This window comes from Micromesistius poutassou, assembly GCF_964030765.1.
Source record: "Micromesistius poutassou genome assembly, chromosome: 16".
NCBI classification, from domain to species: Eukaryota; Metazoa; Chordata; class Actinopteri; order Gadiformes; family Gadidae; genus Micromesistius; species Micromesistius poutassou.
In genome coordinates, this window is record NC_140286.1 from 18504282 (window position 1) to 18523199 (window position 18918).

The 18918-nt window shown below is 41.4% G+C and overlaps 2 protein-coding genes across 2 annotated transcripts in view; one reads left to right on the top strand and one right to left on the bottom strand.

Annotated features, from left to right (window-relative positions):
• LOC311360742 (uncharacterized protein) overlaps window positions 1-1597 on the bottom strand; it is a gene marked incomplete at its 5' end in the record, with an annotated part of 76431 nt that extends 74834 nt beyond the window's left edge. The window contains 5 exons of the mRNA XM_084480832.1: window positions 118-255; window positions 383-548; window positions 722-792; window positions 1032-1198; window positions 1531-1597. Of these exons, the coding sequence (XP_084336958.1) occupies window positions 118-255; window positions 383-548; window positions 722-792; window positions 1032-1198; window positions 1531-1597 (609 nt within the window). The remainder of the gene's footprint in view (window positions 1-117; window positions 256-382; window positions 549-721; window positions 793-1031; window positions 1199-1530) is intronic.
• Window positions 1598-3058: 1461 nt separating this feature from the next.
• On the top strand, window positions 3059-5146 carry LOC311360571 (Krueppel-like factor 13). Its single transcript, XM_084480673.1, has 2 exons — window positions 3059-3806; window positions 4769-5146. Exons 1-2 carry the CDS (start codon window positions 3338-3340, stop codon window positions 5044-5046), a joined length of 747 nt encoding a protein of 248 aa, XP_084336799.1. The 5' UTR covers window positions 3059-3337; the 3' UTR covers window positions 5047-5146.
• Window positions 5147-18918: the final 13772 nt, after the last annotated feature.

Here is an 18918-nt window from a genome sequence, read left to right on the forward strand (position 1 = left end):
GATGACACTTTGTTTTCTCTGTGTGGTTACTCTTTGAACTGATATGGTAAGGATGAAACTAAAACAAGCCCTAATTATTTGGACTTGTTTTGAAATAAGCCAAGGTGATCAACTCACATTATCCTCAGTCAGTGATACAGAATGGGACCAGAAGTCTGACAGTCGGGGCTCTTGACATTCCTTCAGGTCCCTTGTCTTGATCAATACAGATTCTCTTTGTTCATACCTGCTGTGGCAGTTACCATAGACATCAGTCTGGAAGAAGTGACATGAAAAAACAACGTTAAACAGACTGTGAAAGTAACTAGGACGCCTTCTGAGAATTCCTTCTTAAATAGTATTTAATAAATCACATTAAAATAATCTGTTGTAATTTTGTCACCTCTTTCTCTGTTTCCTCTTTGGAGGCTGTGTGGGAGGTCTGGAGCATGCTCAGTATAGCTCTCTTGATGTTCATGGCCCACACCTGCTCGCCCTCCTGTGGACACAGTGCGGTGACCTTTCCCCTTTGGAGAGAGAACTTGAGGCGCGTTCCCTCCAGAGACTCTCTGGGGGAGAAAGGAAAACACACCATCCTCAGTCCCTGAAAGATGCAGGACTTACAGACAGACAAGCCGTGTTGGACCTGCTGAACAAAATAATTTGGGACCGTGCATTGCTCATAACACTAACAAAGACTACAATTATTATTTGATGTCATATGTATGGATCACAACATCACCTCAGACTCTTGAAACGCAGTACAGAGTGCTCCTTCTGGGATGAGATCCTCTTTATCTGTGAATTCCTAATCTGGGGTGCAAGAACACATCAAGATAACACTTTATTAATCACGGGGTGAAATTCAAGTGTTATAACAGCAGTTAAAAGGACAGTACACATCAAACATGAGGAAGAATAAAAGTGGAATATGTGCACAATAAATGTTTGGAATAGAAGAAACCAAAGTGAAAACACAACAGTGTGACCTCTCTCTTCCTAGCTATTCTAGCTCTATGTCGAAGCTTTGTGGGTTTGATTCCCCCGCTGACCTTCAACATTAAATGACACTTGGAGATAGTTTGTATGTCGACCACACAGTCCAGGGCCAGACCGTTCCTTCCCGAGTTGGCGCCGCGGAGGGTGGTGGACATGGCTGTGCTGTACCTGTAGGTATACCTCACCCCTCTCTGGTAGGACAGCTCTGGGGACAAGGACCCTGTGGACATGATGAGCCACTCACAATCACTCAAAGAAAGCAATACATATTTATTCCATTACATATGAATGAAAAAACATAAACGTGAAAGGAATAAAAAGGATTATGATTTCGCATGCAGTATATATGATGTCCACGATGGTAGAGTCTCACCAGGACAAGTGGCGTCACAGAGATGATTCTCCATCTGACGGCACTCTCCTAATCCACACAAAACAAAAATAACGGTCAATCTATAATCTAATCTATACTGAATATGTTCATCCTCAAATGTTTCCTTCCCCTTTCCCCCCTCCCCAGGCGTAATAGGGCTGTTAAACCAAAAAACGTACCTTGCAGAAGGAGAAGAACAAGCATGAGATAAAGGCAGTTAAGTAATGACAGAGACTTAGCAGCCATAGCAGCACTGAGTAACTGCAGCCCTCTCTGCCCGGGACTCCACATGTAAGTAAGGTAAATTAAAACCCAGCACTGTTCACAGCCAATGAGCGACCCTGCTTGTGTGTAGGCCTTCAACAGTGACCCAAACGGCTCCAAGCATCCAATCAGGAAAGCCCTTCCCGGTAAGAGCTACAAACACACTTGCACTCGACCAATCAGTCCACACAATAGTGGGCCTCTATTGGGTTGGGGGGTCTGGGGGAGGGGTCTTCTTGTGCCTGGATCACTTGAATACTAGGGTCATGTCCAAAAAGAAAAAGCACAAGTCATACTTCAAACAAATCAATAATTTTAAGGTGATATAGATGCTAAAGTAGGAAAGAAGAAAGGAGAAAGAATGAAAAGGAGAAGGGAATGAAGAAAGAAAACAATACAGAAGATGGGCAATTACGAAAGTGAATTACAACAATTCACATAAAAAGTTCTACTTTTTTAAAATGTTTGATATATTACACACGCATACATGTTTGACAGGCAGTTGCAACAATAATGAATGAATCAATGTATGTAAAGGTTGACGAATGAACCATCTTGCCCTGAAAACAGGGAGACACTAGAGAAAACAAAGAAACCTGTTGAAGGGAGTAAACACTTGAAGTGAGGGACATCTAGCCTGCGTGTTTGTTGACTATCTCGATTTTGTCCAGAGGGAGGGGAGGTTGTATGTGATATGGGAGATAAAAAACAACTGTCCAAACAATACGCTATAAAAACAAACTGTTGTCGAAGAGTTTCAGGTGCCTGCCACACGTTCTTTTCAAGAAGGTGAATAAGGCTCTATACTATATAATCTCTAAATAATAAAACAAAATGTGTAATTCCCTGTTCTCATCATTATTCACGAAAGCGCCCACCATCTTTCCACGATGCCAACAGTGGCCCACGCCCTCCCTACGTCAGCCCTAACCTCGTCCCGTGACCAAATGCTTGTAAAGGGATGCTCCAAATGTGCGTTACTAGCGAGAGAGAGAGAGAGAGAGAGAGAGAGAGAGAGAGAGAGAGAGAGAGAGAGAGAGAGAGAGAGAGAGAGAGAGAGAGAGAGAGAGAGAGAGAGAGAGAGAGAGAGAGAGAATACATTTCGTTACATGTTTCTGAAATTGCGTTGTCTAATTCATCTTCATAACGCCATATGTATTCTCAAGTCTTACTCTTGTCACGTTTTTCATTGTTCTCGTTACGGTAACTTTGCAGTGGCGTACTCTCAGAATGGTGTACGAAACATCTCGAACACACCGCGCCCACAGGAGGTAAGCGACCGGAAATGACGGTATCGGTAGACCGGGATAACGCTCTAAAGGACGATCCTCTCTAAGTCTACGTCAGCTCGTCAGTCTGCGTGGAGCCTCCTCAGTCTGTTCTGGGGGCGTGTGTTTCACCGGCTTTTCAGATAGTCCGAAACAATGAATAGTCAGACGATGTAAAGCACGCACGTTGGGCTCATAACTTTAGGACGTTTTAGCAAAGATATTGTTTTTCCTTTTGTTCGCCGCTATTCGAGTCTGTTTTTATCAGGGATTATCAGGTGGATCTATACACTTTATGGGAACGAAGGATTAGCAGTAAACCCGTTTTGTTCGACGAGTTTGATAAAACGAGGTCGAGCACCGACTAGCCCCTCCTCGCGACTCACACAAGGCGTCATTTTATTTGTTCACGACCAGGCTAACAATCTTTCGTCAAAGCCTAAGAAGGAAAGCAATGGCTGCCTATTCTGATTATTTTGCTGCCGAGTGTCTGGTGTCGATATCCAGCGGCCCCGTCCTGCATAGACCCACCCCGGTCGTCCCAGCCACCCTGCCCGCCTCGGCGGGCCTGCTAACCCGCGAACCAGAAGGGTCGAGCGAGGACAGGGAGGTGCGCGAGACACTGAGACTCGAGGCCACCAACATGATGACTGTGGCCGGGATCCTCACCGACCTCCACGGCAAGTTTCGCCCCATGTCGGCCTACTCGGAGAGCAGCAACTCGTCGTGCGGGGAGAGCGGCTACACCACGTTGTCCGACTCGACCACCCCTACCATGACCCCGTCGGCCACCCCGGTCCCAGGGCCCTGGGGAGGAGCCCCCCCCCGGTCCCCGGTCAAGCGACACCAATGCACTTTCGACGGATGCGACAGAGTTTATGGCAAATCGTCCCACTTGAAAGCACACATCCGAACCCATACAGGTAATGCAGCTCGGTGGCGTAGACATAGTGTCGCCCTAGAGCTAAGTGTGTTTGGGGGGATGCCTAGTTCGTTTACACGCAGCTACACGTTATTATTCACGCTTAACATTTCTTTGTTTTGGGGGATTAGTTATGGAAGCTGGGTGGGTGGGTACCTTGCCCTGTTTAACCGCGTACAATCAGTGCAAAACAAAGGATAGAACAACTCCCAACAGAGGACTCCTGACAAAGCCATAAGTAACAAAAGAACAGGGCTGGACGTGCAGAATAGGGATCTTCCTCCGGGACACATTTGCATGTGAAGTGGAAGTAAGATGAAACCTAACATTGGGCTGTGTTAGCACTGGTTCAGTCACCATGTGTTTGTTTGCTCCTCAGCCTTCACAACCTAATTTATATATCTAGTTAATCAGCCCACCTCGTGTAACAATGGGGACAATCGGGTAACACAATGCTTGTTTTGTCAAACAGTCATAATTATGTACAACCCGCCCAGCCCCAGCTCTATCAGTTGTTTTAACTGCGCTTTACTACACAAAAAGGATATTTAATAGGAGCAGGAAGCTGCGGCCTGGTCGTCTCGGGCTGAGATGTTACTGGGGTCGGTAATAAAACGCCGGGAACGCCCACGGAGCGCAAACTAGCAGTGAGGAAAAACCCCACGATCTGGTGGCGTGGTCTGGCTCGGCGACGTGGAACAGTGCTACTCCGGACTTCCACTCAAACTACTACTTATGTTTAATATGCAGGATGTATGAGTGAAATAAGAATATATTTGAATATACTGAGACATAACTACACTTTTTCCGTTCACGTGTGTGCTCGTAAAACACTGTCAACTTTTAGATGTATTCATTTTTGCTTACTAAACTAGTGTGTTGTGATATGATCAATATTTCTGCAAAAACATCCTCCGTTTCTAAGTGCTGTGTAATGGAGGTTTCATAATCTCTCTGCTGCAGGGGAGCGGCCATTCCCGTGCACCTGGCCCGACTGCGAGAAAAAGTTTGCCCGCTCAGACGAGCTGGCCCGCCACACCCGCACGCACACGGGGGAGAAGCGCTTCCTCTGCCCACTCTGCGACAAGCGCTTCATGCGCAGCGACCACCTGATCAAGCACGCCCGCCGCCACCCCGACTTCATGCCCTCCATGTTGGGGCGAAACAAGGGGGCTGTCACCCCCTCCTCTTCCTCCCCTGCTCAAGGGCAGGGCAGTGCTTCAAGCCACACTCCCATATAGGCCAGTGACCAGTGGGGGGGTGGGGGGTCACAGCAGCACAAATGGGGGTTTAAAGTAAGTTAACCAGCTACAATCAGATCAATGGCTAGGACCTAGCATGTACACGTGCACACGAGAGTAGCACTGGCTCACCCTCACTGATGAATTTAAGTGACCACTACATGCCTACTTGACAGAATCTCACTTTCTCAGAACTATAAATGAAACAAATAGAAACACACTCAAACAATTGCAGGGAGTCTGAACATTTTTCTGTATAAAGCTGCACATCACACACATCAGCCAAATGATTTCCTACAATTTATTTTATGAAATTGTTTTTTCCCCCGCACTCCTGTAGTGCCCTCTACTTTTGATTAGTAACTATTTTGTGATGTTAGATAGTCAGGCAAAGAACAAATGGAAGCTAACTAGCTTTCATTTTCTTATAAGCTTTGCTTATTCCATAGCCTACGTTTTATTAGAAGTGGCACATTCCATGTTTGTTTTAACTGTTGCCGTTTCTTTTGAGTTGAATTATTAACTGCAGCTGTAAAAGCCATGTCTTTAAAATATTTGTCCTGTTAAAAAACCTTGGTTGAAGGGCAGATCTCAGTACTCTGTAGAATGGTCGTCAGCTCTGCCTCCTTGTAGATCAACTGATCATGAAATATTGGTGGAATTCTGCCTAACACTGATGCAAATTCATTTACGCTTTACGCTTTTTAATGTAGATGAACAGTAATGCTACTTGCCGCGAGTAACATGATTAATTGTAGTCCTTACATTAGTGTGTGTGTGTGTGTGTGTGTGTGTGTGTGTGTGTGTGTGTGTGTGTGTGTGTGTGTGTGTGTGTGTGTGTGTGTGTGTGTGTGTGTGTGTGTGTGTGTGTGTGTGTGTGTCCTTATTCACATTTCTGTAAGCAAAAGAACTGGGCATGCAAAAAAAAAAATGACTTACATTTTTTAGGAGTATAAAACAAAGTTGGCACACTGCTCTTGAATTGGTTTATATGGGCATCCCCCTGAATGGACTGAAAGTTAAAGCCAGCATAGGCTCACTGTCCACTGCTGCATCATGGATGTGAAGGCATGCAGCAGAATGCATTGCTGAGGCAGGCAGTGTCTTTCCTCTTCATGTTGCATTACCAGAAGGATCACGCATAAGGCAAAGAAAGTTATAATTTTGTAAATTGCCCACATGATTTTTTTTTTTAGGCTTCCCTTCCATGGAATTCTAAATTTCGGATTTAAAGTTCTGGATATTGGGATGTGAAATTTCAGCACGGTTGAGTCTATTAAGAATAGAAAATACGGTGCTGTGTGTAAATTTGATTAAAACTAGATTTTTTTTTTCTTCTTGTAATTGATTTTGGCCATTTCCCCAAATATTACCATCCACGTGTTTTTTTGAAGCAGGGGAAAATGCCTTTGGAGAAAAACAGTTGAGTTTATCAAGCAAACCTCAGACTAAATTAACGATAAAAGTACATGCTGTGTCTTGTCTGGTTCTGGCTACTGAGACGTTTTATTTCGCCATTGTCTCCACTGTGTCCGATCGACTGACTCGTTATTTCTTTATCTCAGTGAACAACACTTCAGGAATTTCGGAAAGCCTTAAAACTTTGTCATAGCTACTATGTACCATGTTTACAGCTATGGATCATGTTACAGGTATCTGACCCTCGTTAAGGGGGTTCATTTACAAATTCTCATATGCAATATCGCACTTTGTTTTCTCACAGGTGTTTTTAAAATCCTATTTCAGCTCACTAGTATGATGGCTTGCGTTGTTTCAACGAGCAAACACTGTGGAGTTCTTTTGATAATGTATATCAATAATCAATGGCTTATAAAACTGCCTTTGTAAAAGTGCTTTAGAAGTTGTGGTAAAAAGAAATGTGGTGGGAATTTTTGATTTGAGTTGGGGGGTTTCGTTCTTTGCTTGTATTTAGTTATTGGTGCCAACAGTGCATCGTTATTGTAGTTTGTGTGTGGCTAGACATGTTTTTGCTACATTTATTTAGTGTTCCAGGACCACTTGTTTTTTCTACAGTAACATTTAAGGCTGACTCCTAATGTCTTCCTCCTTTTATATCCCAAATCAAACAAATGGCTTCATTTATTCATTTTGCTGTATGGTCTTTGTGATTGAGTTTACTAGATGTGTATTGAAATTAATTGCAATGTGAGGGAATGTTTTTCTACACACGTTTTTCTTTCGAACTGTAAAATCTGTTTATAGTTCTTGGTCGCTGCTGGCAGTAACCTCGAGCACATGGACTCTGTAGACACTGTCAAAAAACAAACACAAAATATAAATAACTATTTCCATATGTATTCTTTACCAAATGAATCTATTTCTGTGTACCTGTTTTTTTATTATTTAGCAGATTATGCCGTATCTCCTCACAGATTAATTTGTGTATCTAAAAGCTATATCAACAATAAGGGTTTACCTCATTCACAAAGTGGAGCCTTGTCTGGCAACACTCAGGATTATCAATAGAAAAGATTCCCTCCAGACTTGATTTGACTTAAACTTATTGAGACTTTGGTTTGAACTTTACGTTTTTCCTTTTTCTTCTCAATCGAGTGTTCACTGTGAGACCAATGTTTTATAGGGTATGCTTTTCTGTACCAACCTGTTTATTTAATATTGAGTGATTTTTGTGTGTCATACACATCCATAAGCTGTCTCTCTTCTGGTGTATCTGAACCTAACTCATCCAACCTCTTCTAGCTCCTCTGGGTACTCCAGGGTACTTACTGGTCCCAATTGCACATTCATTTTCTTGGCAGATTTCTTGCAATAGTCGTGTCATTTATAAGCAGGTGAATTATTGAGCTGTAGCAGGTTTACTCAAGGTACATATTCGCAAATGACAGGTTGTTTCATTTCTTAAAACCTGCTTGATGAAGAAATATTGGAGTGATATTCTCAAGTTCAAAGTTTAATCGAGGCTAAAAGGGCTCCATGAAAGTACTTCCTTAATGTTACTCTATCAATAATGCATCAATTGATAATGTTTAAATGTCATCTTCATTGACTGGCCTTTTATTTTCAATTTCCCAACTGTCTCTTGATCCACAATTTCAGATATGCACATTGTACAGAATGCTTTTTTTAAATGGAAGCCTAATATTTACATTAAAATAAATGATTTGAATTCTCTTATCAAAGCTTTAGTTCTCTTCAATATAAGGAACTGTGGAATTTAGATTGCAACATGCCGTCTGGATGTGAATACTTGGGTGTCTTACATTTCGAGGATTGGAGCGTCAATATTTCCAGTGCTTGTCTTTCCTTTGTTTATGCTGATTAATTTATTACATTGTCATTTGTGTGGTTAAATTAATTATTCTTTTCATAACTCTTTCGTAAACTAATTTTAAATGGTTATTTTTGTTTGCTTTGAATTAAACTACCAGTGCTTTTTCCTTTTTTTTTTTAAATAAACTTCTTAAGTTGAGTACTTATTTATTTTGAACATGTTTCATTTGGGCTTAAGGGACAATGTTGACCCCTATAAGACACATCAGATAAGCAAAGCAAAAACAAACCTGGACAACTCGGCTCTGCTTTAGAATAGGGAATTTACAGTTTTTTGTGTGTTTGTAATTACACAGACATGTGAGGGCACTTGAGTGAACTATGGAATCATTAAGTCATCCATTCTCATTAGGGGTTAAAAGTTCATCCCTGTTTCCACTGGTGGACAGTGCGGGCCCCTCCCTCTGTGCATTGGCACAGAGTTGCTGCTGGTTCCTCCTCTGTCTGCTGCCCGAGCCCCGCCCTGTGCTTCACGCGGCCCCTGTCCCAGTATGTAACCACGGCCTCGTCTTCCCATATGGTGGAGGTCTCAGTGTTGCTAATGTAGCCTGGCTGGCCTGTGTAGTGGCTGGGGAAGAGCAGCAGGGACTCCACGGAGAAGGCCCTCAGATCCACTGCTCAAAATGGCGTAGGTAGTAAAAATAGGTGACTAAAAGGCCCCTCTTTTATTATATTAATTCATTTTTTTGTTGTGATGTTGACGTTGCAGCCATTTCAAAAGCTATATTGACATCACACATGGACGTATCGGAGGGGGTAGTATTGAAATGTCTCCCAAAGGCTAGTAATTATCAAACCTGGTGGTTTGCTGTCATGTTGTCAAGTATGAGTTGTAAGAAGCACTGATGGGTTATGTAGGAAAAAGTGTATTTACTTGGGGTGTTGGTGGAACATGATGGGTAGGAACTTGTCGATAGGCAGAATCTTGCTAAGAGGCTTGAGTCCAGCAGCTTGCTAGCCCCTTGCTTCAAAGACAGGGCGTAGTCCAGGGTCCAGTAGGAGTAGTCGGGATGAACCAGGTCTCAGACCCTCGGTACCCAGACTTCTGTCTCTTTCACTTGTAGCCACTTGCGGCCCATGTAGCTACTCGTAAATGGAGAGAAAGCACATTTTGTAAACATTTGTTATAATAGCATTTTATAGTCTGGTTCAGCGGCCATGAGGTTTTCAGTGTAATTTCGTAGCTCCCCAATCCTGATACCATAACGCAGACTTTCAGAGGTTTAAATGATTTAAAAGTGATGTGATGTGATTAAGGCGTCGAAGATATGTCCAGATAGAAACGGAAAACCACTGTACAGGCGAAACAACTGACTCCTCCGGCTGAGGAAAATTCAGCGGACGAGACAACTAGTGGCAGCCTTATTGAGCCTGAGGAATCAACGCAACAGGTGGCGGGCGAGATGGCTGATTTACAAATTATACTCCAGGAAGGAACTGAGAGTACCTGGGCCGAAACCACCACTTGAGTCCCTACCGCGATCTATTGTGGTCAAATGCTCCAGTTTCAAAACCAAATTAAAGCTGCGAGCAGCGTTTAAGGTGCCAAGCCTGAGCCGACCGCCCCGGCACGGACACGCCCTTCAACGTACAGTCACAAAACCAGCAAACCTAACCCTACCGACCAATAAACCATCAAACCTAACCCTAACCCTACCAACCAATAAACCATCAAACCTAACCCTAACCCTATCGACCAATAAACCATCAAACCTAACCCTAACCCTACCGACCAATAAACCATCAAACCTAACCCTAACCCTATCGACCAATAAACCATCAAACCTAACCCTAACCCTACCGACCAATAAACCATCAAACCTAACCCTAACCAGACTATGACGCAGTCCATAAACCTAACCCTAACCTAACCATTAAGTTTGATGATGATTGGGTGAAGTTAACCCAGCCTTTTGGCATGACGATTTTTAGCCTCTGGCGGCCATGTTGTTTTGGCAATCAACTTCATATTAACCAAGCAATTGAAACTTTGGGCCCCAACAGCCACTGTGTCGGTCCCGCTCAGATCAAACATTGCGTCTATGAACTGTGGCGATTTTAGTGACAGGCCATGCTGTGAAATTCTATTCAAAATGGCCAACTTTGACGGCACGCCACGGACAGGCCCTTCAACGTACAGTCACAAACTTTATAGCGTTCATTCCGCAACATTTCATGACTGTACAGACCAATTTTGAAGCAGATCCGATAAAGTCCCTAGGAGGAGTTCGTTCAAATACAAGGTGAAAAAGTGAAAATGGCCGCCGAGAGTGAAAAAGAAAAATGAAAATAGCCGACTTCCAGTGGGTTTTGGAGCATGGGTCCAAGAGGCTTTTCTGTAGGTATTGGCACGTTGTACGTGTCTACCGAGTTTCATACATATTGGTGAAACGTGGCGCAGGGGCTGCTTTTTAAAGTTCCTGTAGGGGGCGCTAAAAACACGATGTTGGGTTCAACTTGTTCAGAATTTGATTCCGAACAACTTTTGTAATGGAGTCAACATCATAGGAGTCCAACTTGATGTTGATATGAGCAATTAACTGTTTTTGACGATTTTTAGCCTCTGGCGGCCATGTTTTTTTTTTCAATCAACTTAATTTTACTTGAGGAGTTGGAACTTTGGACCCCAATAGCCACTGTGTTGGTCCCGCTCAAATCAAACATTGCGTCTATGAACTGTGGCGATTTTAGTGACAGGCTACGCCCATTTCGATGCCACGCCCTATTTGAAAATATGTTTATCTTGTTCAGAATTTGATCACAATAAGTTGCCTTCATACACTTTGTGCTTGGCACCTAATTAAAACTGCGCGCAGTGATGAACGGGACCTCGCACCGGCTTGCGGCCGCGTCACGTGCCGTCGTAACATGTGTGCCCGTCGTAACATGTGTGCTGACCAATGTAGAAGCAGATTAGATAAATTCCCTAGGAGGAGTTTGTTCAAATACAAGGCGAAAAAGACCCAAAATGGCCAACTTTGACGGCATGCCACGGACACGCCCTTCTACGTACAGTCACAAATAGCATGGCGTTGGTTCAGCACCATTTTTTGACTGTACATAAAAATTTTGAAGCAGATCCGATAAATTCCCTAGGAGGAGTTCATTGAAATACAAGGCGAAAAAGTGAAAATGAGACCACCAAATTCAAAACGGCCAAATTTGTTGGCACGCCACGGACACGCCCTTCAACGTAGTCACAAATAACACGCCGTTGGTTCAGCAGCATTTTTTGACTGTACAGAAATTTTTTTAAGCAGATCCGATAAATTCCCTAGGAGGAGTTTGTTCAAATACAAGGCGAAAAAAGCTAATACAAGACCACGGAATTCAAAATGGCCAACTTTAACGGCACGCCACGGACACGCCCTTCAACGTACAGTCACATATAAGACGGCGTTGGTTCAGCACCATTTTTTGACTGTACTGACCAATTTAGAAGCAGATCTGATAAATTCCCTAGGAGGAGTTTTGCAGAAAATAGCAGCCGAGAGTGAAAATGAAAAAATGCAAATAGCCGACTTCCGGTGGGTTTTGGGGTATGGGTCCAAGAGGCTTTTCTGTAGGTATTGGCACGTTGCATGTTCTACCGAGTTTCATACATATTGGTGAAACGTGGCGCAGGGGCTGCTTTTTAAAGATCCTGTAGGGAGCGCTACAAACATGACAACCACGATTTTTGGTATGTGAGCTACAGGCACCAGTCTACACGTGTCCTGTGAATTTCATATTCATAACTATTATGGTCTCCGCAGAGTGATCGACCCTTCTCTGGCGGCCATGTTGTTTTTCCAATCGACTTCATTTTACTTGAGCAGTTGGAACTTTGGTCCCCAACGGCCACTAAGTCGGTCCCGCTGAAATAAAACATTGCGTCTATGAACTGTGGCGATTTTAGTGACAGGCCACGCCCATTTCGATGCCACGCCCCATTTGAATTTTTTTTGACTTTATCTTGTTGTATCTGGGTCAACATCATAGGAGTCCAACTTGATGTTGATATGAGCAATTAACTATTTGCGCGTTTTAAACCACACCCATTTTAGAACTCAATGACTCATGGGTGCTATTGTACAGACTAATCCTTATGTCAGATTGAAGATAATCGGCCATAGAGGATATGTGCCAGAGGATTTTTGTCAAAGTCCAAAAACCTGGGATCCTTAGGCAATTTACTGTTCTTAACTAAATTCAAAATGGCGGAAAATCTTGCTACCCGGAAATTTTCAGAGGATTTCATGAGGATTTGCATGTGTGACCAAAGTTTCATGAGTGTAGGTCAAACCGGTGGCGAGATATGCTTGTGCAAAATTTGCACGTTAGAACAGTTGGTATAGCGCCACCTTTGGGCCAACCTGAATTTGACGCATAGAATATCAAATTTTACAGCAGTCCCCACAAATCTGCCAAATAAAAATGAGTTTTCGTATATGTTCAGGGGGGGAAAAATGCAGTCAAAGTCGCTAAAAATAATAACAAGAAACTGACCAATTTCAATAGGGACCTTGCCGGTTTCGGCTCGGTCCCTAATAATCGGACCAAAAACAATATAGGGACCTTGCCGGTTTCGGCTCGGTTCCTAATAAGTTTTAAAGTTGGCCAGGCAAAGGAAGGGGTTTGTTCATCAGGAAAGGACGACTACGCCCAGGAGGTCCTCAGAAAGCGGCCCAAATACATGGAGGCGAAACAAGTTCTGAGGGACAACAAACTGCTTCCAACACCGTTTAGAGGGTATTTTATGAGTTCTAGATGTACAACTTGGTGGTGGATGCCAATAACATAACCAGCCAATAACGTAATAAGTTATTACATTATTGGCAAAAAAGTTATTACGTTATTGGCTCAACAACTTTATTACATTATTGGCTTTATTACATTTAAATAATTACGTTATTGGCAGTTCTAACATTATTGGCCGTTATTACATTATTGATTGCTACAAGGTCAGAAACACATTGTTGGTCAAAAAGTGATTCTCGCTCTGAAAAGCATTTATACGTGACAAAAGTTGATATATCTGTACCTTTCAATGCAAACGTGTTACTAGGCTTGTACTAGGGTTGTATAAAACATATACCTATCCCCATTTGGAATTGAAGCACATTCGTTTTGAACAAAATAAATATTTTAAGGTCAAAAACACATGGTTGGTCGAAAAGTGATTATCTCTGAAAAGCATTTTGCGAACATAAAATTTTGAAAAGTTGATATATCCGTCCCTTTCAATGCAAACGTGTAAACCAAGCTTAGTAAGGGTTATATAAGCCATATACAAACATTTGGAAGTGAAGCATATTAGTTTTGAGCACAATTCACATGTTTAGGTCGGAAACACATTGTTGGTCAAAAAGAGCTTCTCTCGCCCTGAAAAGCATTTTGCACACACGAAAAAAAGAAAAGTTGATATATCCATCCCTTTCAATGCAAACGTGTAACTAAGCTTAAATTGGGTTATATAAGCCATCAAGCACCATTTGGAAGTGAAGAGCATTGGTTTTGAGCACAATTCACATGTTAGGGTCATGAAGATATTGTTGGTCGAAAAGCGCTTCTCGCTCTGAAAAGCATTTTGCACACAAAAAAAATGAAAAGTTCATATATATGTCCCTTTCAATGCAAACGTGTAACTAAGCTTAAATTGAAAAAATTGCTTAAAAACTGGAAAAGTTGATAACTCAGTCCCTTTCAATGCAAACGTGTAACTAAGCTTAATTAGGGTTATATAAGCCATAGAGCACCATTTGGAAGTGAAGAGCATTGGTTTTGAGCACAATTCACATGTTTAGGTCAGATACACATTGTTGGTCAAAATGTGATTCTCTGCCTCGGAAAAGCATTTTGCACGAGTACAAAAAAGAAAAGTTGATGTATCTGTCCAAGCCCGGTTCCAGAACAAAATGACTTGGGGTGCATCTGAGATTAGAGGGGGTGCACCAGTACTATACTAAAACCAGCGACCCAGCTTCAGTTCAGACTTCGCTTTTTACACTAGGCCTTTCTACCAGTAGATTGACAAGCACTTCTGGGTAGTTGTACTCACATGTTGGGACAATAATATTTACTGTGCTTAAAAGCTGGTACACATCATGTCTTTGTGATGTGGAGAACATTTCAGTTGCAACATTAGCTTATTGATATCCAAGCTTTGGATATGAGAAAGGTTTTTGATATGTCTGAGGTATAAAAAAGAACAGAATTCTACCCTGAAAAAAAACACATGTGACTGCAATGCAAAAATAACCCACTTTTTAATAAATTGTGGCAGGATATTTGACATAGCAAACAATTTTACATTTTCATTCACATTGTATCTTAAAAATGAAACTAAAATTAGTCAAGGAAAGAACAAGGAAAGAACCCTTTCAAACTTTGAATTTGTCTGTGTTTATATATGTGAACCACTAAATGTCAATACTCTTCAATGTCAATGTCAGTGCTTATTGTACTGCCTTTCTGTCTTGCATTTTTAGGTTTAGATTTCCAACTCCTGCTACCCAAACTTTTAATGCTGACAGATAAAACCCAATTAGTAATGTTACTTTCACAAAAAGTAATCAGTAATAAATGGTGCCTTTTACAAGATTGTAAATAAATACAATCACGACACAACTGGAAAATATGGGTTAATCTTCTGTTTCTGTGCTATGAACATAATGCTTTAATGAATTACTAAAATAAACCAGAGTGAATTAGTGTTGCTAGCGCTAGCCTCGCTAGCCTCCACAACGGCGATCCTAACGTTGAAGTTGACAGAAGCCGCAGTAACGTCAACTGTTCGGTGATCCAAATTGTCTCCATCCTTCCTGCTCTGGTTAATGTGTGACGTTGATTCTGCAGTGTTCTTATTTAGCCATTTTCGGATATCCATTATCCTTTTTTCAATAGAGGGTGCACACAATTTAATTGGGGGTGCAATGCATGCTTATGCACCCCCGTAGAACCGGGCCAGGGGTCAAAACATGCTTTTCTCGCTCTGAAAAGCATTTTGCACGCTTAAAAACTGGAAAAGTGAATAACTCAGTCACTTTCAATGCAAACGTGTAACTGAGCTTAAATAGGGTTATTTATGCCATTGCGCACCATTTGGAAGTGAAGAGCAGTTGTTTTGAGCACAATTCACGTGTCAGGGTCAAAAACACCTTTTTGGTCAAAAAGTGATTCTCTCGCTCTGAAAAGCATTTTGCACGCATAAAAACTGGAGAAGTGAATAACTCAGTCACTTTCAATGCAAACGTGTAACTGAGGTTAAATAGGGTTATTTATGCCATTGCGCACCATTTGGAAGTGGAGAGCATTGGTTTTGAGCACAATTCACGTGTCAGGGTCAAAAACAAATTTTTGGTCAAAAAGTGATTCTCTCGCTCTGAAAAGCATTTTGCACGCATAAAAACTGGAAAAGTTAATAACTCAGTCACTTTCAATGCAAACGTGTAACTGAGCTTAAATAGTGTTATTTATGCCATTGCGCACCATTTGGAAGTGGAGAGCATTTGTTTTGAGCAAAATTCACGTGTCAGGGTCAAAAACACATTTTTGGTCAAAAAGTGATTCTCTCGCTCTGAAAAGCATTTTGCACGCATAAAAACTGGAAAAGTTGATAACTCAGTCCCTTTCAATGCAAACGTGTAACTAAGCTTAAATAGGGTTATTTATGCCATTGCACACCATTTGGAAGTGGAGAGCATTAGTTTTGAGCATAATTCACGTGTTAGGGTCAAAAACACATTGTGGGTCAAAACATGCTTTTCTCACTCTGAAAAGCATTTTGCACGCATAAAAACTGGAAAAGTTGATAACTCAGTCCCTTTCAATGCAAACGTGTAACTAAGCTTAAATAGGGTTATTTATGCCATCGCGCACCATTTGGAAGTGGAGAGCATTGGTTTTGAGCATAATTTACGTGTTAGGGTCAAAAACACATTGTGGGTCAAAACATGCTTTTCTCGCTCTGAAAAGCATTTTGCACGCATAAAAACTGGAAAAGTTGATAACTCAGTCCCTTTCAATGCAAACGTGTAACTGAGCTTAAATAGGGTTATTTATGCCATTGCGCACCATTTGGAAGTGGAGAGCATTGGTTTTGAGCACAATTCACGTGTCAGGGTCAAAAACACATTTTTGGTCAAAAAGTGATTCTCTCGCTCTGAAAAGCATTTTGCACGCATAAAAACTGGAAAAGTTGATAACTCAGTCCCTTTCAATGCAAACGTGTAACTAAGCTTAAATAGGGTTATTTATGCCATTGCACACCATTTGGAAGTGGAGAGCATTAGTTTTGAGCATAATTCACGTGTTAGGGTCAAAAACACATTGTGGGTCAAAACATGCTTTTCTCACTCTGAAAAGCATTTTGCACGCATAAAAACTGGAAAAGTTGATAACTCAGTCCCTTTCAATGCAAACGTGTAACTAAGCTTAAATAGGGTTATTTATGCCATCGCGCACCATTTGGAAGTGGAGAGCGTTGGTTTTGAGCATAATTTACGTGTTAGGGTCAAAAACACATTGTGGGTCAAAACATGCTTTTCTCGCTCTGAAAAGCATTTTGCACGCATAAAAACTGGAAAAGTTGATAACTCAGTCCCTTTCAATGCAAACGTGTAACTGAGCTTAAATAGGGTTATTTATGCCATTGCGCACCATTTGGAAGTGGAGAGCATTGGTTTTGAGCACAATTCACGTGTCAGGGTCAAAAACACATTTTTGGTCAAAAAGTGATTCTCTCGCTCTGAAAAGCATTTTGCACGCATAAAAACTGGAAAAGTTGATAACTCAGTCCCTTTCAATGCAAACGTGTAACTAAGCTTAAATAGGGTTATTTATGCCATCGCGCACCATTTGGAAGAGGAGAGCGTTGGTTTTGAGCATAATTCACGTGTTAGGGTCAAAAACACATTGTGGGTCAAAACATGCTTTTCTCGCTCTGAAAAGCATTTTGCACGCATAAAAACTGGAAAAGTTGATAACTCAGTCCCTTTCAATGCAAACGTGTAACTGAGCTTAAATAGTGTTATTTATGCCATTGCGCACCATTTGGAAGTGGAGAGCATTTGTTTTGAGCAAAATTCACGTGTCAGGGTCAAAAACACATTTTTGGTCAAAAAGTGATTCTCTCGCTCTGAAAAGCATTTTGCACGCATAAAAACTGGAAAAGTTGATAACTCAGTCCCTTTCAATGCAAACGTGTAACTACACTCACAGAAATGAATCATGGTAGAGTTTATTTTTAAGCATATAAATCTATTAGATTTTATTTAAATACTCATATTTTCAAAATGTATGTATTTAAATTAATTATAATCTGTATAATTCTGAAATTTCTAAAATGTATTAAATGTAATTACTTAATACATATTAACATGATTTAAATAATCAAAGCTGTGAAACAAATGAGATTATTTCATTTAAAATGTATGTGATTGGTTTACATACAATTTAAGGGAAGTGAAATTGGGAAACAGGAAGTGACATCCTTATTTTCGGGACTTCGACAGACTGGTGCCTCAGGCTTAATGGTGAGTAATCCGAGTTATCCTTTGTCTATTTACATCCATCTGTGTATTGTTCGTGCAGTCTTTATCATATTACATTAATATCAATTCATTGATGATTAAATCTACGTAGTTTGTGATGATTGTAGGCAGTTTTATCTTTAGGACATCGTGTGTACCGCCGGCGCTCGCTAGCTAACGTTAGCTAGTAATTCACTGAACTTGGTGCTCCATGCGGAGTAGGAAAATAATCAGTACTATCACCGGGACGTACACACGCGCGCTTTTTCAGTTTGTTTACATAGAAATGTTTAAATCTAACTTGCGTCAGTGCATCAATTTTCTTTTCTTTCTTTTTTTAACTTCTGGAATGCACTTTTTCTGTTTGTAATCCAGTTGCATCAGTTCAAGGGGCCTATCGTATAGGCTATATCGTTTCTTCTAGCTAAAATAAATTATCAGACCCATATACATTAATTAGTAATCCTAAGAAATGTTCTTAGATAATTAATCTAACCCACATGGTTACTAAACCATTTATGTGATTTGAGTTGTTTACCACGAGGTGGCGTATCAGCCGTAACTCATGGTCAGGGTCACGCGCGCCAGCACTTAGACCCGTAGATGTTGACTAGGGAACGACCGTGGACATCGGTAAGAAAAATAACAATAAGGTCGAACATTCACGATTTATTAAACCAAAACACTGACTAATAAGTCTCTTGCTTTTTAGGAACAAGATTTGTGTGTTATATGGCTAAGAAGAGTCGCTTCACTGAGTGAGCCCTCTGAGAGAAACTCCAGTTAGCCTGGTTGCTACATGCTAAGAGGCTAGGTCTCGGCCGTTATTAGCTGTTGATGTAGCTGTTGTGAGAATATGGCTTCATGATATACTTTTATTGAACCAATCGGAGCTACAGGAATGTTTCCTAATGTTTGAGCTCACTTTGGTACTGACTTTGAAAACTCAAATTAGCGCAATGCTAACGCTAATCGCGAGTGGTGCTACCGCTAGCTCAGATTAAATTAGAGTAATGGAGAAGGCATGATGTATATTTGTGTTAATATG